Below are 27,508 nucleotides of genomic sequence, written 5' to 3'. Positions count from 1 at the left end.
GTAGTAAGGGAAGGACAGTGAAGTATCTTCCTGGTTCTGCTCTGATGTGTGACATGATTAGGACACAGCATTTACATGCACCACCCTTGTAAAACTAAAGGGTTGCTAATTATGTAGGCAGTGACAGAAGTACAGAATAGTCTGCTGAGGACAGAAGACATACTTATAAGAAGCTTGAAATCTTCCTGCAGTTTACTACAAGTTGACTTCTAGTGATCCCAGGAATTACTCAGCGGTTGTGTGCCATGGAACAATCTAGACATACCAACTAATGTTACTGTACTTCCTGGGACAGCTGTTATTCTTAGGAGAGCATTACAATGCAAAGGTTAAAATTAAAAGGTCAGTGATTTAAAATACTGAAATAAACTTGGCAGGCATGTGGAAGGAGGGAATGCAGACCTTTTCTCACACACTCCGGAGTTATCAGTCATACTGAAAAATGAATCTCCACTTACCAGTAGATTCTCCGGCTTGATATCCCTGTGGACAATGTTCAGGCTGTGAAGGTATTTGATGGCACTGGCCAGATTGTAGAGCATCCCACTGGCATCCCGCTCTGTGTACTTGTTGGTGGAAGTAATAGCATCAAAAAGATCTCCTCCCTGGAGCAAAATTACCATAGGATATGAGCAACATTGCTTGTGAAATGACTGAAAAATTTAGGAAGATCAAGGAACATTTTTAGAGGAGGAGGAGGGGAAGGGAGCAGCACAGTTTCCTTGCAGCTATAAACTATGGGTACTGTGATAACAACTCCCATAATGGCAGGTAAACAGACCAATAACTCAAAACCATTGGTCATGGCTAAGGTGGTCAGCCAAGAAGCTGGAGTTTCTACTGCAAACCATTCCCACCTGCTGCTGCTTCTGTAACATGTCCAGCACTTGCCAACCTGAATGTTGTTGGTTGTTCAGAGCCTGCTACAAACGTCTGGCAAGAGTATATATATACTTGTCTATCACAATGGCATCTACCAACCCTTGGCACTCTTTATAATAATCACAAACAGATTGACAACAAAATTTGCCCAATGCCTAACCGGATCCCAGAAAGATGAAGGAACTCTGAGTAAAACTCAGAACTCAAAGTTACCTATTCTCCCCGCTATCGTATTTTAAAAGTCTGTTTCCATCTCATAAAGCTTTGCAAACATGGATTTTAGAAGCCACTTTCTCTACACAAGACGTGATTTTTTTGGTAGTGTGATGCCTCTTGCAGTTAATATTGAAGAACTTTATAGCATGTATGTCAGGCAATCACACTGGTAGACACAGGTGGCTGCTTGTGCCATTCTCAGCTCATCATGCTAATTCAGCTAAAAGCTGCTGCCAGTAAAAGCAAAGCAAGAAAACAAGAGAGAATGAAGGAAAGAAGAAAACAAGGAAAACTAAGTGGAAGTCCTCAAAGTTGAAATGATCTTCCCCAGTGTCTGGGGCAGCCATGACTATATTTCCAGAGGTGAGCTGGCAAGTGGGGAGAGGGAATGTGGAAGTGCTTGGACAAAGATGGAAGAGTAATTTTAAAGATGAGATTAAAAAGGGAGTTTGACAGATTGGAATTAAAAACAGTGATCTTTTGGGAGATTCTACTCAGAGGTATTGAGCCTTTGGCCAAAGTCAAAGGAGCATCACAAAGAAAACACAATCCAACAAGAACAAAAAAAAAAAGAAAAAAAAAGATAACTCTGCAAAAGCAATGCAAAAATTCCCTGCTACTGTCAAAACATCAAGAAAAAATCATAGAGAACTGTATTTAAAAGAAAAACTAGGTATTTTCTGAAGGCAACAGAGGGGTCCCAGCTTTACCAGCTCTCATAGTCTTATCAACAGCTTCAAGATATTTTCTGTTCTTTTTTAAGGGCTCAACTCCAGTGTAAACACTTTTTCCACTTTCCAGAGAAAGGAGGAGGGAGGGGAAAGAAAAAAAATTTTTCCAGGAATCATGGTTACAGAGAAAGGAGTAGGAAAAGGGAACCACCAAAGGCTCAAACCTGGTAAAACATACTTTCCTTGCTATAAAAAACAAACTATCTATTAAAATTTTTTGCATTGTTGAGGTGCAGTTGAAGTATGCCAGGGCAGGTTTATTCCCATTGTAGATACAAAATCCCAGCTCTTTGGAAATTGCTTACAGCCAAAAGTTGTCAAATCTGGACCACATCAAATTTCTTGCCCTGGCTAGTGACTGTTCAAGACACATCAAGACACATAGCGTCAAGGAAAAGGAAGAACAAAAGGCCAAGCTAAACCAGGTAGAGGATTAGAGAGAAAGAGGCCAAATATTTGGCAAAAGTACAATACCATGTACTTCATGGCATTATCTGATCCCTAAGTATTAGATATCAGCATGTGGCAAAGTATGTGAGATAAATAATCTATCTTCCCTAAGCTCCTTCCTGTGAAACCCCTGTACCAGCTGGTTTTTAACATGAGGCAGTGGATTAGACAGATCTTTGGCCTTATCTAATATGTTCCAGATGCTCAGAAGAAGTGTCAATAACATCGGCAAAGCATCTGCCTCCAAATAAAGAAAACAGTCTGAGCTATGAGGAGCAAGAATGAAAGAAGCTGAGCCTTAAAAAGAAGAAGGAAAAATTTTGGCTTGAAGTCAGAAGAAAAGGACCAAATGTTCATGCACAAGAGAAACTTAAACTTAGAAAAATATAGAGGCTGAAGAGCAATTTAACAGTAAAGCCAATCTGAAACAGAATAATTTTCTCCATTTAAGCATCTGCTGTAGTCGGTAAAGTTTCTTACCAGGTATCCTGCTAAGAAAAGAGAGCATATATTTAGTCTGTGGGATTCTCTGCAGTTAAAGGAGAGGTGATATCCTGGAAAGAGTTAACAGCTCTTAGAAAGAGCTGACAGCTATATCAGGCAGAATTGCTTTCAGACTTTCCTCTCCCCAAAGAGCACTTTAACCTGCAAGGTTCTGCTAAGCCGATTCACACAGCAGGTCACTATCATTTATTCAGGCACCAGGGGTGAGTTCAGGATGACATTTCAGTCTTAAATCCCCTGTTCTGGAGTGAAACAGGACCAGCAACATCTGAATGCAGTTTTTATCATCTGTGCACATGAGGAAGTGTACTTGGAATTACAGTAACCAATTATTTATTTATTACCTTGTTATGTAAATGATATGATCTCTCTTTTTCTTCTGCAAAAGTGAAATCATATCCTGGAGCAGTAAAGGAAACTCAGCAATAAATCTTGCTTCTTAAATTGGCCAAACCCCTGTTAGGCTTGAATAACAATTTTGTTTCGCTGTATAAAAAGGCAATGTGCCAGAAACCAGGTCTTTGCTTCCTTTTACAAGCACCACTTGCAATGTGTTTATATTTGTATTTATGAAGTGCTTTTTGTTACACGTTACAAAGCAATGAGTTGCCTATCTGCCATGAGGTGAGGGCGGGATTTGCAGCAGTCACTTATGTCAAACATGTTACTGCCAATTAATGCAGGGTGGTATTAACTGAAACCGGGCTCTGCACTATCAAGCCTTTCCTCCTTGCCTCTCTTTCCTGTCTGTGAGTTTGATTTAACGTCAGGTCTTCAAAAGTCAGTCAATAACAGATGGTTAGTCAATTATAACAGTGCGCACTGTGAAATGGTAACAGTCAGCAACTGGTGAATTAACAATTAATGTCTCTCCAGAAATGCCTTCCCTAATACCCAGAGAGTGCAACGAGGCTTTTCTTCCAACTATATATTAAGGAATAGATGTTCGTATCAGAGAAACAAAGTTGACTTCCCTGAATAAGGTTATTTCTTCTACATTTCTTCTATTATTCTACATAAAAGTAAAGACTATTAGAACAGTGCTCTCTAGGATATGAGAAGTACAGAGATTCCTATAGTGCCCTTCCATAATTCAGGTAAAAAGAATATGTACAGCAATCTTTAAGAGTAAAGAAGAAGGAGCACAAAAATCCAGATTTCTCCAGAAAGTGAACAAAATGCATGTTTTTTTAATATACATCTTTAAGGCTTATTTTCTAAATTATTTTCTAAGAGTTTTCTGTCCCCTCCTCTCTCATTTAGCTGAGTATGACTTCAATTAAAAATCCATTGGACACTAGAGTTTACACATTTTTCAGTCATGAATTGCACAGCAGGTTTCACCCATAAAACCAGCTCTGTGCTTACATCTTGGCAGGTTAGACAAGGCACAGCTTTTAGTTCTTAGCACACCTCATGGGGCCAAGATGAAGGATTTGTCAATGCAGGCTAAAAGCTGTGGCTACATGTGATTACAGTGCTGTGTAAGGGGACTAAGGTACCTTTGAACAAGCTCTTGCAGACACTGAGGAAAACCGACAGTAGCATGGATCTCATAGTGAGCTCACTTGCAATAGAATAGAATAAATTAGAGCAGTAATTATGATTAAAATAGTGCTAGATGGCTAATGGTATCTGATCTCAAGCTGTGCTATTTCACATTGCATGCTTAACAGTAAGAGAGGGCTGAGATTGTCAAAGGAGTGGGGAAATTATTCTGGGACTGGTAACACAAAGGGATTGATGGCATGGAAGATTGCCAGTATTTTTTTTCATCTTGGGATTTAACTTTTTCATCAGAGAAAATATGTCAGCTCCTTAGTACCAGCATCTCCTAATGTGCTTTCTCAGAGCTTGGAGGTGATGGACAGTGGGGTTAGGGGAACCATAAGCTCCACAGCACTACTCAATCCAAAAGAGCATCTGTCAGGCACAGACTTACGAGGACAAGACTTTCTCAGACTGTCACGAGGACAGGGAAAATCTGTGGGCATCCACCCATGTGGCACACAGAGCCTTCCAGCTTTGGACTGGGAACATGGCTTGTGTCACTGGTTCTGCCACAGAACATGGGGGATAATGGAACAAGCCAAAAAACCTTGTCATTCTACTTGCTCTTGTACTCTGGCCCAGAGAATGAAAGGGTATTTAAGAAACCCCTGGACCTGGGATTGCCCTATTTAATATCTCAGTGAGGTGTAGTAGGGACATTAGGAGCACTTTCTAATCTCCACCGACACCAGAGCAAAGCAGAACAATCCTGATTGCCAAAAAACGCTTTCTCTAAGTCACTGTGAAGAAATATCATCCAAAATATAAACCACTGCATTCACAAAAATACTTTTTAGACTAGAACCATGTTTTTAACAGCAGGCTTTTCTTTTTCACTTTCCCCTTTCTTCCACTTAAATTTAGTTTGCTGTTGGGGAGGCAAGTTTGACACTGTGTTAATATAAATCAATAGAGAAAAAATATATTAAATATTGTTTAGATTTAATGTAAATTAATAAAAACTAATGAAACCCTTTCACCTTTTTGTATTTTGAAGGCTGGTATTTATGGCTATTTGGACTGGGTATATTTTCAATTCACCTCAAGGCAGATTATAAATTTTTAACGAGTTTTCTCTTGAGGAAGCAAACAAAATTGGTGGTATACAGTCAACAGAGCATTTCCAAGTGTGGCTTATGGGAAGTTAGACAAATATTTGAAATATTTGAAAGCTGATTTAAAAAAATCTGACAGTGGGTTATACATCTTTCAGTAGGATGCTAGACCACTTTCAGAGATCTCTTCCTCTCTGCATTATTCTGTGATCCCATGTTTTTTAGTATGGCTAAATAGGAATGGAATTTTTCAATATGGTTGATTCAATAAGCAGCTTGACTCCAAAACACTCACCTTTACAAGTTCCATGACAAGGTACAACTCAGTTGGCATGTCCATCTCCTCGATCAGAAGTACAATATTGGGATGCTTGACTCGTCTTAAAATAGATACCTCATTCTGGATCATGTGTTCCTGACACACAAAAAAGTCTTCAATGAATATGGGTTAGTGGGAAAAAAATTCACAGTGGAAAAAGCAGAGAGAATTGGGAGCTGCACAGATTCTCTGGGGTTTTTGAAAAAACTAACAGATGTTGCCTCCAGCAACAGAGAAGGAACACGTTTAGAAACATCAGTGTGGTAACTGAAAGAAGAGAGAGCGGAACGCATTAAAAGAAATGGAAGAAAAGATGTGCTTCTGGTGCAGAGAAAAATGAAAGCTTTTTAAATTTTCTCTGATGCAGAATCTTTAGATTTAACAACATGCTTGCCTCTTCTCACAGAACCTTTTGTTACTGATTTTAAAAGCTAACAGTAACTTGGTGCAAAATTGACATCAATTTAATTAACCTATGCCTTACAGACAATGACCAGTTTTCTTATAATTATTTGTATTATTTTCTGCTTTCTATAACACCTGAAATTATGAAAATTAGAGGACATAATTACATGGATAAAAGAAAACACTGGATATTCATCACACAGGTCTAGAACAGCGCATGACTGCTTTTTCTCTTGGAACTCCAAGAGTCTCCAGAGGGAAGGCAAATACTTCAACCAAAGAGATTCTAACACTTGTCAGGAAGGACACAAATGCCAACAGCTTCTCAAAATAACCTCTCACAAAAAATTTCTTGAAAAAATCTTTTGGTCTCATATTTTTTTTGTACTTACTTTTCCTCTACATTTACTTTTCTTGATTATTTTCAGAGCATATTCTCTACCAGTTGATCTGAGGAAAGAGAAAAAAATTGTATGGTCAATTGCATTGAATATTTTTCTCAGTTGAGTTTATATGTGTTATATGAGTATAATAAGTGTAATGAAGAGTTCTGGCAGTATATTCTTTTTTTTTTAAAGAAACAAAGTTAGATTTGACAAGTGTTGTGAAATTGAGCCAAAGTTATTAAATACGCATGCCTGAGAAAAAAACATAACTTTTTTGCTTTAAGATGAGAGCATTTCTGTGTTTTCAAAATAAAAAAAATGCTTGACTTTTTCTTCCATTTTTAAATGAAAATTGTTATTACTTTGTCATTTTTATGTAAAAATACCATGTGGTGTCCACAGGTTCAAATGTTTGCAAAACAAAGAAGTTATAAACAAAGAATAAATGAAGAATATTTGTTTTCTCTCCTACAAAAAATACAGTCCACAGAAAATACTTACTTACTTTTTACTTAAAATGAAAAGTCATTTCTTTGCATATCTGCAGTCACAACTGCTATGATAAAAAGGTCAGTCCTTGGAATAATTTTAATGTATTCAGTAATTATAGGATATTTAGCAGAGTTAAATAGGTTGGCTTTTAGGCAGAATGTGGAAGATTCTGGAGGCAGTAAAAGAAATTAGTTCAGGATGAAAACACATTTCCTTTTAACTTCCGTGTTGTTTTGAAGTGCTATAGTATTTATCACTACTACATGTATGTAGTTATCTATTATCTAGAATACTAACATAGACAAATTAGCTTGTAGACAAGTTAACGGTATCAACTTCCACTTTTTAAGTAAGTTAATAAAACCAAAAGGCGGCTGTAAGAATGAAAACAAGAAGTTCTGCCTACAAGCCCCAGTTTCCTTATAAGATAAAATGGAAAAGGGATAATTTAAGAAAAAGATCTTACTGAAATATTTTCATTTTGTAATATGAACCTATACAGGTTACAAATGTCTATTACATTGCCTTTAGGCATGTTTGGTTAAAAATTAGGAAAAAAAATAACCTTTCAATACAGGGTCATTTTTTTCATTCCTCATTTCACAAAAGACAGTAGTTAAACTGATACATTAAACTGATACAGAGTATGTTCAACAGAGATATTAATGTGTCTAAAAGTGTGCTCAGTCTGTCAAACGGGACATGCAAAGGGAGAAATACACTGAAAACACTGTATCTGGAAAACAACTGAGCATTTTCATTTCCATATTAAAACATCGAGGACTCATCTGGCAATGATGTACCACTAATTTTCAATTTAAGGAAAAATGGATAATTCAGTAAAAAGCAAAAATACCACCAAAATATTCATTCTGTTTATGTTCCCTGGCAAAGAGCTAAAACTGCCTCTATTATGACATTAATTAAAAGAAGTCACACAAGATAAGAAAGTTTATGACTTGGGGGAAAAATTACAGCATATCTGTTCAAGATTTACACAAATAAAAACTTCTCCTATCTGTACTCTCTCACACAGGGGTTTAGTGCTACAGGCCCCCAAAATGGGCTGCACTCCATGTGGGGTGCCCCTCTCCAGTGCTGCCCTTCAGTGGCTACAGTCCAAGCTCAGTGAGGGACAGGAAGAGATTTGGACACTATTTTTGGGACTAGAAGGAAGAGGTTGAACAAGAAATATTAGAAATTAAGATATCTGGGGTTCAAACTCAGACAAAATATAGCCTCTTTCAATAGCAGTCTCTTTCAAGCTGCTTGGTTGCCCTAGGAATGCTTCCTTTCTGTCATGAGAAAGGAAATTGATGGTTTTTGTTGGCCATGGGAGACTCCATGTCCTCCAAGACACTGGGAAATCTGAGCTAGTGAGGAAATGTCAGCATTTGAAAGTATCTGAAAGTTAAAAATGAACACATATAAAAACACCACAGGACAAATTGTGCATACGATGGAGCAGATATGTAACAAGCAGATGACAACTCTGACTGCTCTTTGTTTTGGTAAAAAGAAAATTAAAGCTAAGATAATGTAAATCCTTTCCCCTGAAAAGCTGCAGAACCGCGGCCTGTCAGCAGCACAGCAATTTACACGCCACCAAAAAATATGCATGGCCATGTCAGAAAGTCACCATGAAACAGGCATCTCACCTCTCACCTAAACAATAAAAAGGGACCACAAAAAGAAGGCAACATGTTGTGGCTGGACTGGAGTCTGGACCCACTGCACTACCACAGAATTAGACTTCTAGCTCATAACAGGGCTTGGTGCCATGTTCCCTGGCTCTTTAAACTGTTGCAAACTTCACGGAGATTTAGACTGCACTGGAGACAAAAATCTATCTTTGTTGCATTTTTGCATGCATTAAATGTATTTAAGAGTGTGTCCCTGCACATTTACAGATGCTCAGAATGGGATTTAGAAGTTCAAATGTGAAAATTTTGGAGATGGTTTTTGGTTTCTGTTTAGACTGTTCATTGTCAGAAGAAAACTCCTGTGAATGTATTGAAGTACTCACAGACTGATCTCACAGCAATGGAGAAGCAGTATTCATGTGACCAGTGAATTTGTGTAGCAAGAACCATTCCTACTTGTTTAACACCTTATGGTGCTATTCCTTTGAAGTGTAATGCACACAGGAATTATACTTCACAAGGAAATGGAAAAGTTCTCTGTCCCAAGTATCACCCCATTAATTCTGGCGCTGCAAATGATGGACATATCAGACTTTGAAGTGAGGTGGTTAAAGATGCTTAAAAAAAGACTGAAAAGAGTATTTTTGAAGGTGTTTCACAGGTACTGGTATAATTTACCCTCCGAGTCTTTAATTTCTCCTTCCACACCTGTGATGGCAAGGATGTACTGCTTTAGAAGTATCCTAACAGAAACAATTCCACTTCAATTTTCAAGATCTCTCAAAGTAGTAGCTCTCTGATAGAAATGGGATGTATGGAATGGTATAGCTCAGAGACCACAAGACTATATATCTGGGAATACCTGGGTAAAAATGCTATTTGAGTACATTAGACACACCATGTTACTGGATACTGCTGGGACCAGTGGGAGAGACAAGAGGACAGGAAACAATTTTCATTCAAACTCTCCAGGATATTGTAATCAGCATTATTTTTAGGTGTGATGGGACCTACATTTAATTTTGTTCATGTGTTTTCTCTCCGTTTGGGAAATAATTGTGACATGCACACTAGCACATTTGTACTGTCTCTGAGCAGCACAAATTGCATTTTCAGCTGAATGAGTTTATTAAAACCACAACTTCTCATTATTTTACCTTCTAATTGGTTTTTCCCAGTCACTATTCACTTTACCTTAAGGTGCCTTTTTCTCTTTTCTTAGTAAGAGAGTTTGGGTGAAAATGGGTGTTTTCACCCATTTCTTTCATTAGTCATGTCCCTCCATAGGGTATTTCAGTGCTTCCTTTCTTTCACATTGTTTTGCTTTCCTTCCTTTAGGTTTCCATACAGTTTAATGCTCCAGAAGTTTGATCTGAACAGCTCCTGCCCTCTGGATGACCAGCTCCACCAAGAACTCTCTCTGGCAAAACACTAAAGGCCTCACCAGAACTTTGGCCAAGTTCCACAAGCACACTGTCAGCTGATACAAAATCTACTCTCACCCTTTTCCCCAACAGCTGTCTTCATGATCTCCAAGTTGCACTTTTGGATGCAGAGGTGGACCCGCATTTTTCCAAGGGGACTGGTTTAAAACCAGCCAAGCTAATTTATCATTGTCTGTCAGGAGATTTAATCTCACTCTCCAGGGTTTATATCATATTCTTACAGGCTAAAGAGAAGTTTTTTCTTTGAGCCCAAAGGTGAAGTTATAGTCCTCTGTAAGAGTCTCCTCTCCAGGATATGGTAATAGGGGATAGAAAACTTAACTGATGAAATTTCATTCTCAAACCTTGACATCTCTATTGTTCTCTCTTTTGGACACCTCCAGCTCTGGCAGTTTTTTGTTGGTCTGCACTGCTACTAACATGAGCAATCCTACAGTTGTTTCACATATAGGTGAAATACCTTCTGTCTTTTATATCCCATAGTCTCTTATTTTTAACAATACCAGTAAAAGGCAACCACAGTTCTGCTTAGAGCATTCCTCCTTGGTTCCATATTTTTTACACTTCTAAGGTTGGGTAGAGCAGGTTCAAGCCTGAACAGATTTAGAAACAGACACATGAAGATGTCAACCTGGACATTTTCAGCAACACTGACAACTGAGGTGACTTGTGACTTCTCCAATCTGGAGTAGATGTCTAAAATTAAAGACTGTTTTCACCTCTTAACAGTAAAGGTCACTGAAGAAGTTACATTTTGGTGTCTGCAGTGAGGCTCATAAAGTTGGAAAAGCAAATATAATGGCACAAAGCAGGCAAGCAGGAGTTAGGTCTCCATTAAATTAAAAATAAATAACAAAGAGACTACACCTCAGTGTCAGATGGCAGAGTAGATTGATCCAAAATTACGTCTTTGTGCTGACTATTACCACTACACCCCAAACAGAGAACTTCCTGACATCTTTACAGAGTGCTGCTATATGGGAAATGTTCCACTGGTCTAATGTAAAAGCAGCATTGCAAGAATATACTGCAAGAAAAGATGTTATTTCAGTGCAACAAGAGAGATTTAACACAAGGAACTGGTAACATCATGTGGCGTGTAGCAGAAAAAACACATATATACCCCACAAAGAATAAAATTCATAGATTGCCCCTTGAACTCACTCTTTTTTTAAATTTGAGGACATTAGTTTTTCCATCTGGAATTGAGACATTACCTTATTACATTTCTGTATTCTACAAGTAAAGATACGATCTGGAAAAAGCATGACATTAATAATTATTTTTTAGAGCAATAAGTGTATTATCCTCCTCACCTTTCTATACACTCCTTCACAATAGCAAAATTTCCGTCTCCTATAGTCCTTCCAACTTTATATCGCTCTGCTATGGATGCTGGAACCTGGAAACCTTCCTCCAACACTTCTGAAAGAATCATTAGTACATTTTTATTGTTAGTGAAGGAAACACAGATGTTGCACATAACATGCATTTTAAGTCCATGGTTTAGGAGCCTGGAAACCATTCAGTCAGTGTCTCACTTACTGTACAGTGAAACCATGCTGCTGACATTGTATATACTCAACAAGTTTCATGCAGATACAATAATGAAAAATAAGACTTCTGGGGGCTCAAACATACCACCATTTGAGTGTTATATAGTTGCCATTGCAATATGCCCCCAAGACATAACCAAAATTTTATTTCTTTAATTACGAAAAGGCCTCTGTGATCTGCACAAGCGCAGACCAGCCTCCAAAAAGGGCTGGAACTCCTTGACACAGCATGATTAAATATATGTACCAAAGAAGTCCAACACTCAAGCACTTATTTTATTACATCCTGTAAACTGAGACATCCATAAAACTCCTCATGTGCTAAGTGCTAGTTCTCCCCATCCCCCAATATCAAATATTTAGTTTTTAAACAAATGTTCTCAATAATACTACCTCGCATGCAACCTGGGTACCAGATGTTTAGGTAAAATTGCATTACACAGTGTCTAAGCATAGGAGAAGCTTGTAGTGTTTTAATGCTCATTCCTGTACTACTAGTTTTAAAAGTATTTGAAATAGTGTTACAAATAACTAACATGCCTCTAAAAGCTCACTGTAAACTGCAGCTGATACAAACTACTATATAAATATTGTAATGTAAAAAAAATAGCCTCTCAGAAATGTGATTTGTGTTTACGCTCTTTAAGACAGTGCATTTAACTGTGTATTACTCTGTCCTTTGTTCCAGTTGAGAATTAAAAGTGAATGCTAGGAATGCTAGGACACAAGGAGGCTGGGGTTTGTCTGAATGCACAGACAGCATGAAGAGTTATTCTCCAACAGGAGCACAGATACACACACACGTACATAGATGTGTATGTGAGCCAGCAGTGCTCCAGCAGATCTGGTCCCTTAGCCAACTTGCTCAAAGCCTTAGCAGGGAGTAGGACTATCCATTTCTGAGTAAAGACCCAGGACTGCAGTGTGTTCTTTAGTACTGTGGCAGATGAGACAAAAATACCGAAACAAACCAGTCAGCACTGTGTTGCTTGCAGAAATAAAAGCTCAAGTGTTCCGCAATAAAAATATCTCTGAAGGGTGATGTCCAGATCAACTCTGATCCAGAGCGAACCTAACTGGTTTGCTAAGGCTGAGGAGGTTCCTCACAGAAAATCATCCAGCCTGCAATGCTCCCACCTTCTCTGGCAGGAAGAATGACTCACTTCCTACACAGCTGCTGTTATCACTACACTGACTGCTTTGAAATGTCAGCTCCAAATGTTACCTTCTGCAGGGCCATCATTTTCATCCATAGAGCTGCAAACTTTGGTGGATGCTAATGAGGTAGAGGAGCCACTGTGTTGGGAGCTCTGGAAATGGAGACACAAATGAAAACAGATGAATTTTAAGAAGTACGAGTACCCACAGCACGTTCCTGCTGGACACATGTCCTGGAGAGGCTTCAGTGTTCCCCATGTAAAGTATGTATTTACTTTGCTGGATGGATATGTGGACGCTTGGGAAGAGTCCAATTTCATCCACTGAAATTACACTTTTGGTAACCTCACATTACTGGAGAGATCCTTGATCCACCAAGTGAAGCAATGTGCCTGCAAGAATACTTTGATGTATGCTCCAACAGCTTCTCCCTATTCCACACACATTCTGGCAGGGAAAACTGAGGAGCTGTATGCCCTCTGCAGGCTGGAGACCGTGTTCTTAGAGACCTTGTTAACTCAGCAGGCACTAGAGGAACCTCAGGCTTTAGCTGGCTGTGTTATGGGCAGAATTCCTCAATTTTACAAACCTCCCTCAGTTGAAATCTTCCCCAGTTTTATTCTAAAAGGGAGAAATCATTATGGCAGTGTATGGACAAAATAAAATGTCAGGGTGAATAATGGTTGCTGCTTCATAGGAGCATTTGACTGGGGGTGGCTCACTTGAGGCGGTGAATCTGTTCTGCTCCATTTCAAGTTTTTGTCCCGTCTGTACCGCTAATGGGGGAGGGTGGTGTCTCTGTGGCCCCTCAAAGGAAACTTGTAGCCACCCACCTTGGATGCCAGAAGTGTAGGAGGCAGGATCTCACCAGGGAAGCCTTCCAAAGCACCTATCAACATCTATCAGACTTTAGGAAAACTGCTTCATCCTTCAACCTACAGACTTTAGGAAAACTGCTTCATCATGCATCTAGGTGGATGAAGCTACACAGACATTTGAGATGGACTGGATTTCACCCAAAACTTTTATCTTATGGTGCAAAACAATTATACCTCATCTTCAGGATTTCCTATCTTCAGAGGAATCCAGAAGAAGCTAAAAATATAATGGTGCCCCTTCAAACTTAAAGCCAAACTAAGCACTTCCTCCAGTCCTCCGATTACAACTTAAGTGAAAAATATTCAGAGGATTTGCAAAACTAAAACTTGGGTTCACATCATTCACATGCTGAAAGTGCTGCGGTATTTCATTATCTTCTTCAGTCTATATAATACATAGATTGCAGGCTGTACTTCATGTAACTAACACTATCACTTCCTTCGATCAGTGTCTGCAAGGTATTTAGATGCCCACAATCATGGTGCCAATCCACTTTACAAATTAAATACAACTATTTTGGAATTATTTCTTTTGCCTGACACTGCAGAACACAGTTCATGACTGGAGGAAGAGTAACTGAAGTTCCAGCAGTTTGGATATTTGCTGAGTACCAAGCCAGGGAAAACACAGTCAGAAGACTTAAAATCTGGCCAGTATGCTGAGTTCATTTGAACAGAATAACTTTTAATTTCTCCAACAACAAAGGTCAGATGACTTAGACAAAGTCTGAACTTGGCCTATTTTTCACTAAAGAATCCTAAGAGTTTGCACATCCCATTTACCATGAGATTCTTTGCCCTTGTTTCCTTTAATCAACCCCAGCTCCCTCTTTTCATCCAGGCAAGTATTTCTTCTGAGCTTTGACCAGAATTGATGAATGCATTAATCAGTTTTTGGACTGTTTTTGTTGCCTCTTGACAACAGAAGTCAGCACTGAGTGATTTTATGCAGTTTTCTAAGATACTGCTGCTCTTGTTTCATGGTCAGGACATGTTTATATATGTTCCATTCCTGTACTAAACTCTGTGTGACATCCCAATAAAAACTTACCTCTGGTTCATTTTTGAACAAATGAGCAGATGTGGATCAAGGTAACGGGGAAAAGCTAGGAGTTCTCATGCCTGGAGAAGTCAGTCACAAAGCCTATTTTTATACACATGTAATGAGAGAATTGTTTCCTTTACAGTCCTGCTTGTAAAATAAGCAGAAAAACATGTTCTCTCTACTCATTCTGCTGTGTTTGTTTGTTTTCCTAGAACAGACATACAATTTCTTACTAATTTTCCCTCTCACACTATTTTCTGTAAGGAATTACAATTTAAACATGATTAATATTTATTACTTCTATGATCAGGAATGAATAATTACAACATTTAAGGAGTACAATCACAAAAAGGTTTAGTGTTAGATTTTCAAGAGATTATCTAACAGCTACATTTTTTTCACTTTTTTGCACTTTAAATAGTGAGATTACACTTTTAAGTAGATGTCAGGTCAAGGCTGCTGACTGCATAGCACTGCAGCTTCCTTTAGCATCCTGGCGACTTCTTTAGAGTCTTGTAGTCATTGCTCTCATCTGTGAGAACAGCACATGTGAAAATCAAGACCTAACTCAGCGGCCACATCTTCTCAGAATGGGTGCCTAGAGACATTCAAATTTTTATTTGAGGACTGAATTTTTCAAGGACCTTGAACTAAGGCTTAGCTGAGAAATGCAATTGCTCAGTCCTTCCAAAACTAGATATCTTCAAAGGCTCATTTAAACAAAGCATTTTAGCAAGCACTCCAATTTAAATACAAATAATCTTAATGGTCTACACATGAGTGAAATTAAATTGACTCCTAAATATGTCTTGGGCAAACTCCTTAAATATGAATTTAACCTAGGTTTAGTCTAATAGACTGAGAAAAAACGTGGCCTACAGAAAGTTTAAAATTTTAAAGGAAAAAATTTACTTCATACTGATGTTTTAAGTGGCTCTACTTCTTTTTTTATTGGCACTGTTAAAGATGGGAAGGTTAAAATGTTATTTGTTAACAGAACAACTGAAATAATGCATTAGTAGCATATAACATACCACTAGTCTGCCAACAAAGCATACAGCCCCTTTGGTGACATCAGCCTGCGAAGCATTGGCACGGAGGCAGAGGCAGAACTTGCTAGTGACAAGGAAGCAGTAGCTAGGAAGATGTGCTAAAAATACACACTGAGACTTATAAAACTTTAAATAATTATTGAAAAAAAAATCAAAACAAACTCTTCATTACCTTTGCTGAACCCCTCCTATTAAAAGAACAGATTGAAAATAAATCAGGAAGTGGACATTTGCACATATTTACCAAGTCTGCTGGCAGCACCCTTTTCACAATTAAAGAGATGTTATTGGATAAACGATAAACATGACTCAAATATTTTCATCTTTATTCGGCCCTCTCCAACAACACGCAGGCATTTATTTATTTATCTTTACTTGGGCTAGAAAGAGATTTCAGTTATTTAGCCTTTAATTAGCTGGCTGTTCTCACAAGCTGAGAGCCCTGCGGGTCCAGCAATCCTTGTGGGTCTCAGCGTTCCTTCCAGTTGGCTTGCCAATCGTGAGGCAGTCTGTCGCGCGCGCTGTTGCTCTCACAGATGTGGACCCCATCAGGGATCTTGCAGATGGGGAGGGGGAAAACAAACCCTTGGCAAGAGTATAATATCTTCAACACACAGACTTTAATGTAATTAGCTGGTTTAATTTTAAGAGATGCTGAGGTGCTTGGAATGTCATCGCTTTCACACAGATTTAAAGGGGTCCATTTGCACAGGTTGCCAGCACATGGCCAGTTTTATGGCACACCTTCATAAAAGCAACAGCATAAAAAAAATCAGGTCTTTGGTGTAAGGATTTCAGATCCTATTCAGGTTTATATAACAGATGGCCAGCACACCACACACCTCACTGATGTGAATGGAAACATTACCACTATAGAGTTTCAGCCATGTCTCACCTGGAGATTTATTTCGCAACTGTTTGGTAAATAGATTTATCTCAGTGGAAACTGTGCTAAATTCATGAAAAAAAAAAAAAGGCAGCAAAATAAAAATTACTGTAATGTCTCCTCTCTCCTGATACTCACCTTTGTCCTAAATTAATCTTAAAATCCTATTCCAGCTAAACAGCAGGAATTATTCTTGTGGACTACTAGTGCCAGCAATTATGAAAAGAGACTTAAACAAGTATGACTAGAAAGTTTGTTAGTGCAATTCAGATTCCTGAATCTCAAACTCCAAACACTGCATTCTATTTTCTAAACCTCTCAAAACCTTTCTTAGCACATGTGGAGTCTACAACGTCTCTCAACAATAGATTCCTTTGTATTTTTCCAGTACGAAGGAAGCATCTGGATGAAATGTGAGTAACAGAAAAGCACACAGGTGTAATGCTAAGTTTGGATCCCATGAAGAGCTCTACTCTTTTAGAAACTGTCTTAATGAAGTGAGAATTAAAATTAGTTAAAAAAGTGTAAATTCAGGAAGGAGGCTGAGGAGAAGGGAATTATTAATTTCTTTAAATTATGCCTCCTAAAATGTCCCCACTCCAAAGAACTCCACAGAGTCTTTAAAAAAATACAAAAAGATAAGCATGTCAGTAATATGTGTAAGATGAAGTTCAACTCAGTAAGGAAAAAACAGCTTTAAAACCAAAACTAAGCATTTAGCCCCCACGCTCACCTCTTTTGGAGCCCATACTAGTGTTCAGTCTGGTTATAAAACAACCTTTGCAAGGTAGCTGTCATGGCTTCCTGACAGGCTCAGCTCCTTTGCATAAAGATGCTCATGAATAATGGTAAAATAAAGACAATCATCCAGTACAGGTATTAGCTTTTAAAGACTTTGAAGGAGACCAAAAAATTCCCATAATACTTAACAATGTTAGGCAAGAAATAAGTGAGTCAATGAACAGCAAAATGGTACAAGAGAACAAAAGCAGAGGACAGCTGATTTAAAACAATAAAGTAATACATTTTGATGTAACTTTGAAGAAGATAAACTGATTTTTTTTATTATTCAACTTAGAGAGACGTAAAGGGTTACACCGAAGTTCCCTCTCCCAACTATATCCAGTGAAAAAAGTTTTTGATTTTCTTTTGTTTAACCTTACATTTTTATGCCCAGTCAGCTGAGACAGGGAAAAAAAGCTTTCATGTAAACAGTACAGAGTTGGCAAAAAAATTACTTCATGAAGAAACATGAAATCCACAATCTTCATACTGAAAGAATGGAAACTAATGGAGTTCAATTATTGAAAGAGAAATGATGCAATTTTTTTCCAGTTTGGACACTGCACTAAACTGGCATATCAGACTCAAATTTATTTATAAAGTGTTTCATCTGGAAAGGAACAGTAAAAAATGTATGCAAACCTGCTTACAAACTTATTCACAATTCTACGTCCTGCCCTGTTTTGTTAGACACTTGACTTGAGAGAGGCCCTACACAGGGAAATGATTTTTTTGTGGCTGTTCATTTATGCAATTCAGGATTTACACAGCTTGGAGAAGAGATAAGTTCAAATGACACAAGCAATTATCTGGTGTATTATCAGGGATAGAGTGACAAATGGGAGAGTTTGCAACAGAATGGAGCTGAAAGACTGAAGTTAAATTTGCAAGCTTGAAGCACTTTGTTTTATTAAGATCTCCTAACTAAGCTGCAGCATTGGATGCTTATACACTCATTTGATTTGTGTAACAAGACAATTCAGAAAGACTAATATTGTTTCCTACATGGTATTTAACAATAAATTTAAATCTAACCTCCACTAGTTCCTAACAGCTGCTTCCAAAGTTGAGCCATAATTCACTCCAGGCTCACTCACCCTTTGACTTAATTCAGAAAAGATTGATGATATAAAAAGTAAAATATTAGATTTATGGTATCGGAAGTTATTACTGTCATTTCTGTATCCTTACTGAGGTTAACATAAAAAGTTACATGTGATGCAATGTGAAAGTTTCCTTTTACCTCGTCTATAGTTACACACAGGTAAAATTTTCTACTCAACCACAGAATAAAAATTGAAAAGCTACCAACCTAAAGGAGTTTCTTATTTCTTTCACCTCATTAAGGGCACAGCAAAATAACCACTTCACTTTAAATTATTTAGTTGTATTTTAAAAGCTCTCTTGGTATTTTTAACTGTTTCTTGGTAGAGACAGAAACCTCAGTTATTTTGTTTCTTACTGTTCCCCATTTCACTCATATTCTTTTCCTTTCCATGTGTCTACACCTTTTTTAGGCAGAACTATTTACCAGCAACCAAGGGCATTTCAAAACTAGAACTTTTATCAAGCCCACAGTTTCCTCCAGGAACATCAGCTGAAGCAGCAGGCTGGCAGATGACATGTCAGAATTTGTAACATCTCTCTTCCCCCATCCCTGACAAACAAGAAATAAAACTAGGCTACGGATATGTGGATATGCATTTTTAAAGAGTGGAAAAATGTATCACAAAATTAGGTACTTATTTTAAAACACACCAGGTGTGTTTCAGTACTATTAGCTTTTCACAAGCACATTTTCCCTAATACTTGTCTTAAGGGATGTGCTGCTAGGGCTCAGGCTGTTGGTAGGGAGTTGGCACCTTGCTTTGGATATTCTACTAATTCCCCACTTCAGGCTTCAAATCTAGCCCATCATGTGCACACAAATTTACCCATAAGCAATTCCAGGCAGTTATATTTATTGTCTTCACAACACCCACTACAAACCAAATTCCTCCTTGAAGCATTTTTTCTATCTACACACTAAAGCCCTGAGTTTATTGCTAAAGAAAAGACACTGAATGCATCTGCTGTGTAAAGTAACCCATTAGGATGCATGAATCCCATATGCTTACACTAAGGTTAGATGGACAATGTTGATCCAAAATGAGCAAGCAACACCAACTGCAAGAATTAAAGCCTGTTAATCATGTTTCCAAAATAAATTCTCTGAACAGTATGTATTTTTAATATATATTTATTACATCACTTACAAGAATCTACATTAATGTTAAATCTAGCAAAATAACAAATTGCAACCAGGATGACATGGTCAAATATGAAACACAAGTACAATACAGTATGATGAAACAATGGCACAAAAATGAAGGTGATTTTCATCAGCTGATTATAAGAAATAAAACATTCATCGGTATTTATTTTGCAAGGTTTACATGTTTTGTTGATAAATCAACAGCTTTCTTTTTGGTTTCCTGCATCACATGAATACAAAAAATGGTATATTTTTAAAAGCAAATATCCAAGCACTTTTCATTAAAAAAAATAATTGTATGCATAACTTTGTAAAATCTTAAACTTATGTTGTAAATGTGCCAATATTTACAATATCATAGTGCAACTAAGAAAACGAAGAGGCCTTAACACAAACATTGTTAGCTCCTCTTTCACTAGAGCCCAAATTCCAAAACACTGTATTGCAGGGCAAACCACAACCTAATTACCCATATAACACCAGACAACAAGGACACGCTGAATACAGTACAGCTTTCTTCACACTTCACTGCTGAGGGTTAACTGGAGCGAACGGGAGGACAACCACCATGCGCCATCAGGGGCACAGAACCGCGCAGGAGCGCGAGCGCGCGCTCAGCCCTGCGCGGACACAGCTCAGGTGTCACCCACGGACCCACTGCCTGCCTGGGGGCAGCTGCCAGCTGGAGACAGGCCAGCTGAGCCGGCCAAAATGGTCACGGCAGCAAGCACAGCTCAGAGCAGCCCCAGCTCTGCTCGGCAGACCCCGGTTTCCAGATGGAAGGGCTTTCCTGGGGGAAGCACACTCATTTCCAAAGAGAGGGACAACCACTTGATTGCTTTGCTCTGCATGTACAGGTATTGCTGTCTGTGCTTTGCAAAGTTACTTTTCAGCACTCATAGTTACAAGCTCTTGTCACTAGCAGATAGAGCTGAAAGTGAAGATTAAATAAAAACCGATCTTGTATTTGGTTGCATACCATTAACTGGATATTAAAAAAAGCACAGACAACATTAATCTATGCATTCATCAATTGATGAGGTAATTTAGCACCATAAAGATTTTCTGTCTGTTAATTTCTCTACATTTTTGACAGAAACAGTAAACTTGGATTGATCAGAGGTTCTTTATATTATTGTTAATTCATTTTACATTCAGAGTGCATTTTTGTAATGTATGCACTATATAAAGTTCACACAGCAGTGAGAATTATGAAGCTGCGGAAGAAAACACAATTACTTATCTCAATTTTTATTCCACAAAATCTCAATCCAGTTGTTCTTCTCGGGTGTTTTGTAGGAAGTTTATATATCCTTTCTTGTAATATACATTTATAGCCTCAATATTAATACCCCAGAATTTTTATTATTCAGCCAAATATGCCCTGTGAAAATGAACTGAAGAGAAAAATAATTACATATAATGTTCTGTCTCTGAATTATTTTACAAATTGAGAAGCAATTTTCACATTGCATAATGAATGCTAAAGATTTTATTATTTCAACAAAAGAACTTCTAATTTTGCATGACTTAATGTACTTCAGAACAGCACCATCGAAGAGAAGGCATAAGACTGAACATGTCAAAAGAATACCATTTCCAATATTCAAATTTCAATTTTCAGTTTAGGATTAATGTTTTGTCTGTGTGTATGTATTTGTGCGTAAGGTTCTATCCTTCCCACCTTGGAGTTAATGATGGGCTTGCCACTAACTTCTGGTTTTCAGTTTGAAATTAGCCCTTGTTCATAGATGTGGTCTCTTAAAACTGTACAGAATTCCTTGGGGTAGCTGCTCAGCAAGTAATGGTTGGTGCAGCTCCACCAACTTTAACAGAGCTGTAGTGAATCCCACCAGACAAGCATCCTCCTGTTAAAACATTTTCCCCATTTATTTGTTTAAAGTCACAAATGTGACGTAACAGCGCATGGGTTCCAAAGCCATTAATCTATGTACGTGTGCATGTGCGTGTAAATATAAACATACACATTCTGTGCTTCACATGTGAACTGCTTGTTGCACAAAAGAAGAAAAGAGATTTAAAAAACAAAACGAAACAAACTTGCAGAAAGCATTAGGGAAATAATCACAAGTATTCATAAAGCTCAAAGGGAAGCAAAGCTTTCACAATCTATACAAGACTCTTTAGCTACATCATAACCACCTTGGAGTAGGCACAAATAATGCAGCATACAGAGAACTTTCAGAGGTTCAAACACTATAAAGTTGCTTAAGCTATTCTATTATTTAATGCAGTTGATGAAATCTAGGAACAAACTAAAACCTGTGCTGTTGCAAGCAGAATTACAGCATCAAGGAACACAATTTCAGTTCCACCCATAAACTGAAACCTTCTGGTCTTGCTCAAAAGAAACATTTCATTTCTGCTCATGTATAATGGGAATTACATTCCACACAAAAAAGGATCTCAGAGTCTATAAACAGTGTACCTTTTCAATCTCTAAGGGACTTTCATTCCTAAAATGAAATATTAATGATATGTCTTGCCCCTGAATAGCCCCTTAATACAAGTCATATGTTGAAATGATTAAATGTTATGGACTAGCATAATCTTTTTTAAAACAGTCTTGATGGAGAACTCACTATGATAACAATTACTGATATAAGGTCCATTTTTCTTTTCCACAGCTAAGGAAAGCTGTGGGATTCAGGTTTGCTGGCAATCTGTACTCCCTGTGCAGAACAGTCTTAATAAACTGCCTAAAGCAGCAGTAGCCTATATGGGAGAAGGGAGGGAAAATAAAATTCCTGGAATTTATTTTCTTTAGAGGAAAAAACAATTTTTAAAATGTCAGTAAGCATTTTGCTCAATCTGGTCTAGTTGCCTGAATTTTTGGAAATTGATTCCAATGCACCTTTATATAATATGCGTTTCTCAGGATCAAGTAATACATTTTGCAAAGACATTCCCTCATAACAACCGAAAATGCAAGTAACTTCACAGCTGTGAACTTTTTCAGTAGAACTGGGCAGCCTATGCATTATGGTATGGGGGGAGGAATGGACTGTTCTTATGGCTGGGAAAAGTTTTAGACTGAAGTCTGAGGCAGGAATGGAAAAACATGCATTTCAAAAGGGAATGACCTGACTGCTTCAGCAAACCTGCCAGACCAATGGCTTTCCCTCTAGGTGATACTGGAACCACATATTGGAAAAAGAGAAGGTAAGTTTTGCATTATGCTGCCCTTTTATTTCTTTTGCAAATATCCTCTGTAAAGAAAATTATGTTGACACAGTAAAGCCATAACATCACGTGCCAACAATTTCCATTTGCTGAGTTTTATATGGACAAATCAGTATAAAGGAATTATTTCACTACATTTAGAAGTTGGCATGTGGCAGCTAAACCTTTTCTTCAATTAAGTAAATTTTCCTGATTTCAAAATATATTAAATCATCACTAAATAGCTCAAAAATATAACCTCTATAGATTTTTGCTGAGAATCAGAAACACGCTGATTTCTAATTCTTAAATTATTAGTATTTGAGAAAATTAAAGGAAAGGTATAAGTCTGCAAAAGTGTGTAATCACTACTATGGACTTTAATACAACGTATGATGGGAAATATTGCTATTATGTAAATTAAATAGACTAAGATTCTCACAATAAAGCAGCAGAAAACAAACAAAAATTAGTAGATATTTGTTAAGCAACTGGTTCTAATGCATGACCTACTTTAACACTAAAGGAGTTTTGCATATTCATGCTGTATAAAAAGAGCACATCTAGATACTGCGAAAACAGAAAAATTAGGTCAATAGGAGGATGATTTACAGTATCACCATTTCTTTTGGCCTTCTTTTTAAAATGCACAAAATGTCTTCTTATAGGGAATAGAAAATGATGTTCCCATTCTTAACATAAGTGAATATAATCAACTACTTTCTCAGGTAAAATACATTTTTCAAAAAGATGTCATCAAATGTATGTCAGATGACGCTGCTAGACAGTGGGCCCTCGTATTTGCTCGGTCAGAAATCTGTCCCCATTTGCTTGCAACACATGGATGATCAGCATTAGCAGCTCTCGCCAGGTAAAACATTCATAATGCCTGCGAGCACCCTTCTGTTTACAGACATCAGACGGCAACGCAGTGAAGAGAATTTGAACACTGCTTTGAAAGAATTGCTTTCGTCCTGTGACCACACAGGATTTCTTCACTTTCCTTTCATTCGGATAAAAAGATTAAACTAAGGGTGTTTCAAATGGGCGTGTTGGGATCAGACAGCGTGGTGCAAGCAGTTTGATATGGTAGATTTTTTCTTCTCTGCATTTTACCTATTCGTTGGTAAAAGCAAAGTACCCATTAACTGTTCATATCAAAATGAATAAAGAAAGATACGGTAAAAACAGAACATATAATCAGTACCTTCGATGATAAAAATAGTGCTATTCATAAATGTGCCCACTATGTATTTGTGCGTTATATTCACCTTATCCAATCTTTGTGCCTTTAAGTATGCACAATGCTGTTCTGGATTTGATGGACATATTCAATGGCTCATTCATTACAAATTCTTGCATTAAAATGCAGCGATAAAGCCAAAAAATACCCCCACACACACGAATTAATTTGGCCCCATGTTGTTAATATTAAATATGCAAAACTCTTTTGTGCGATTCACTATTACTGTAAATTAGCAGCTATTTTCTTTAAAAATGTTAAACCTTCATCAAATCACAAACCATAAACATTGTTCCATTTTCTCTTTTACACTGAGTCTCCTACTGAATCCATATCATCCGAAGAGAGTGGGCGATACAGGTCCTGTAAGATGAAGTGCAGTATAGATTTGTTTATTCTGTTTGATTTGTTGCACTGCAACTGTCTTATATTCTTTTTGTTACTGTGGACCAGAAGACATTGTTTAACACAAAATACACATGTTCTATATGCTCACACTGTTGTCTTTATGTAATATTATTATTTTTTAATCAAAAAGATAGATGGTTAATAAATAAAGCTGAAGTTTCAATGTACAACATATTCTCAGAGGCAATTATTTTTTTCTTTGAGTCTTTCTTATAAAACACTATTCAAACAGTATTTGTCTGTTCTGGAGAATCTCTTAATGGTTTGGAAACCTGGAAACATTAATTTAATCTCAAAGGGAATGTATTGCCCTTTTGGCCATTTTGCAGGGACAGAGTAAGTGCTTACCATACATAAGGTAATAAAAACTTGCCACCCACTGGTGATATAGCATGGATCCAGCAACATTTGACCCCTGGGCTGCTGACACTGAATACTGCTGTTGCCTATGTCGTACTGGCAGTGGTGTTCCTTTCCCACTGCTCCTCTGTGCCCGAGTGTGTGTGTATAAAAAGACAGCATGTTTTACACTTTGTCCCCCCATCACCGTCTCTTTCTGCCGGTAGCCAAGCAACCAGCTCATGACAGCAGAGGGAGAGTCTGAGTGGATCTGTACACTTCATTCTTTCGACACACTCTGATCCTCTGACAGATCAGACAATCCTCAAGTGCCAGAGGTGCTATGGGATGATACATGGCCCTCTCCCACCTACACAGCACAACAACCCTCTTCGAGACACACAATCGCACGGAATGAAAGCTCAAAAAAGAGAAGTGGTAGAGGACAGGGCACTGTTTTTTTAAGGTGATTTAAGCATATCTGATGGTTCAGAGGGGGTTCTGACAGGGCAGGTGCCCAGCATATCTCATAGCCATTCTCTGATATCTTAAAGGTGTTTTGGGGGATTCTTTCCATATAGAACATATGAACAAATTGCAACAAAAGATCCCTGTAAGACAAAGTACAAGAAAAACATGAGAATAGGAAAGCTGATGGAGTCAGCTTTTGGGTTGACCTTGAATGGATTTGTTTCGCTTTTTTTTTTAATTACAGTAAGATAACCGAGAGAATAAATGAACAAATCTGAAAGATATACTACTAAAAGGGACCAGCTAAATGGAATGCTTCACAAATTTCCAACTGTGATCTCAATAAAAAATGCAAATTCATATTTTACTTGTAGGCATGATATAAAACAGATTTAAGTATCTTAAAGGGGGGTTGATAACCTAGAATGCTTATTCTGTGTGTATTCTGCCAATGGGCATCTATACACACACATTAGAAGACATTAGACTGGCAGCGTGAAAACAGATCTTAGATACATTTCTATTCTGTTGCAAACAATCTAGACAAGGCAACAATTTTAAACAGACATCTTATTCTGAATACTAACTAGCTAGTTAATTATTAAAATGTCTTTTGAGAATGTGCAGTTTGGGAATTTCTAATGCATACTACAGGAAAAAAGAATCTTTGGATTTTCTAGAGAGGGTAACACCCCAAAATTTTGAATAGTATCTCCCAGATGACTGCTCTTGCTTCTGAATATTAAAAAAATTTAAAATTATGCATTTGGAACTAACAAATAAGGTATTTCTGAATTTTAATATTTAGAGAATATTTTTGCACTTCTTTTCATAACTCTATGATTGCTTTAAAGCAAAATCATTCACCAGATTTCAGTGTCATTTTCTCTGCTATTTACCTGTTTTTAAATACTCGAAAAAGTCTTAAAAAGTTTTCCTTTCTGAAAGAATTTTTCTTACCTATAAATAGCCAGAGAGCTGTGTGTCTTGAAATTATGAGGAGAATCTATTTATTATTTTGCATAGGTTTATAAGAAGACAAAAATTGCTGAATGAATCAGACTTCTTGGCTTCATACAACTCAAAAAATCCTTATATAGATAGAATTGAGCCTGTCTAATCAGTCAAGAGGTACCTTAAAACTAACTCTTTTTTATCCTGTAGGTTGCAACCTCTAAGAACACAGAAAAAATACTTAAGTTATTTTCTAAATGCCATGTCACCTTTTCCGAGTCTGCATAATTAGCAGCACTCTGTTGAAGTAGTAACTATATTTGTGGATAACACAGTAACTCTACTTTAATCTGCTATTTCAAACCTGAATTTCATATGTATTAATCCTCTGGGAAAAAACTCCAAAACTTAATTATGTTCATAGCAATTTAAAAACTAGAATCTTAATTTCCTATTTAAGAATAAAGCAATGATTAAATTGCATGAAAAAGTAACTAAGCACACAGCCTGCTAGTTAAAATATTCAGAAGCTGAAAATTGGTTGACAGTTAGCTAAGATAGCTGATAAATTGTTCCTAGCTCACTTTCAACTTCGTGAATTACACCCATGAAATCAATCTTTCAAATCTTACTTTCTTCAAATATAGACTGAGTTTCGCAGAAGATTATAAAAATATAACTTTCACTGACTTCTGAATTTCTGGAAACAACTCAGCCAACATACATATGCAAATGAGAAAGGATACATTTTATCTTTTTTGTATTCTGGCTTTTGAGGGTACAAAATTTTACCTGTAGGGTTACAAGAGTACTGTTTTCCTGAGTATGTACCACAAGACAGTACGCATGTAACAGTATGCAAGGCCACATTTTTGGCCTTATTCACATCAATCAAAAGCCTTCCTTCAAAGGCCAGAATTCATTTTTTAAAAAACATGAGTGATGAAGTGATGAAATGTCAGTAAGTAAAATGATTAAATCCTATATTAAGCTGCCTAATGCACTCCACAGGTCTTTACTATTCCCAGGAAGAAATCCCCACCTTTGTGGAAGTATCTTGCTTTGGTGCCTCTGGATTCAAAATCTGACCTCCTCTCAGCTGTACCTCCAGGAAAAACACTGGCAGCCTGCCTAGAACCCCTGGGCATTGTGATGTCCCAAGCCTACAACTCCCTCACAGCCTTGGATGGGGATGCTGAAGAGCTGATTGGTTCATTTA

The 27,508-nt window shown here is 37.5% G+C and overlaps 1 protein-coding gene across 5 annotated transcripts in view; it reads right to left on the bottom strand.

Annotated features, from left to right (window-relative positions):
- DCLK1 (doublecortin like kinase 1) overlaps positions 1 to 27,508 on the bottom strand; it is a 237,696-nt gene that overhangs the window by 38,531 nt on the left and 171,657 nt on the right. For 4 of the 5 annotated variants that reach the window (XM_064716055.1, XM_064716046.1, XM_064716063.1 and 1 more), the window contains 5 exons: positions 12,861 to 12,945; positions 11,396 to 11,504; positions 6,506 to 6,563; positions 5,685 to 5,804; positions 459 to 605 (listed from right to left, as the gene is read on the bottom strand). In XM_064716055.1, the coding sequence (XP_064572125.1) occupies positions 459 to 605; positions 5,685 to 5,804; positions 6,506 to 6,563; positions 11,396 to 11,504; positions 12,861 to 12,945 (519 nt within the window). Of the gene's footprint in view, positions 1 to 458; positions 606 to 5,684; positions 5,805 to 6,505; positions 6,564 to 11,395; positions 11,505 to 12,860; positions 12,946 to 19,684; positions 24,481 to 27,508 lie in introns of those variants that run through there. The other variant, XM_064716075.1, reaches the window with a different exon arrangement.

This window comes from Zonotrichia leucophrys, chromosome 1 (genome assembly GCF_028769735.1).
Source record: "Zonotrichia leucophrys gambelii isolate GWCS_2022_RI chromosome 1, RI_Zleu_2.0, whole genome shotgun sequence".
Lineage (NCBI taxonomy): Eukaryota > Metazoa > Chordata > Aves > Passeriformes > Passerellidae > Zonotrichia > Zonotrichia leucophrys.
Note: the sequence above shows the minus strand (reverse complement) of the source record. Positions and strands in the feature narration are given on the sequence as shown.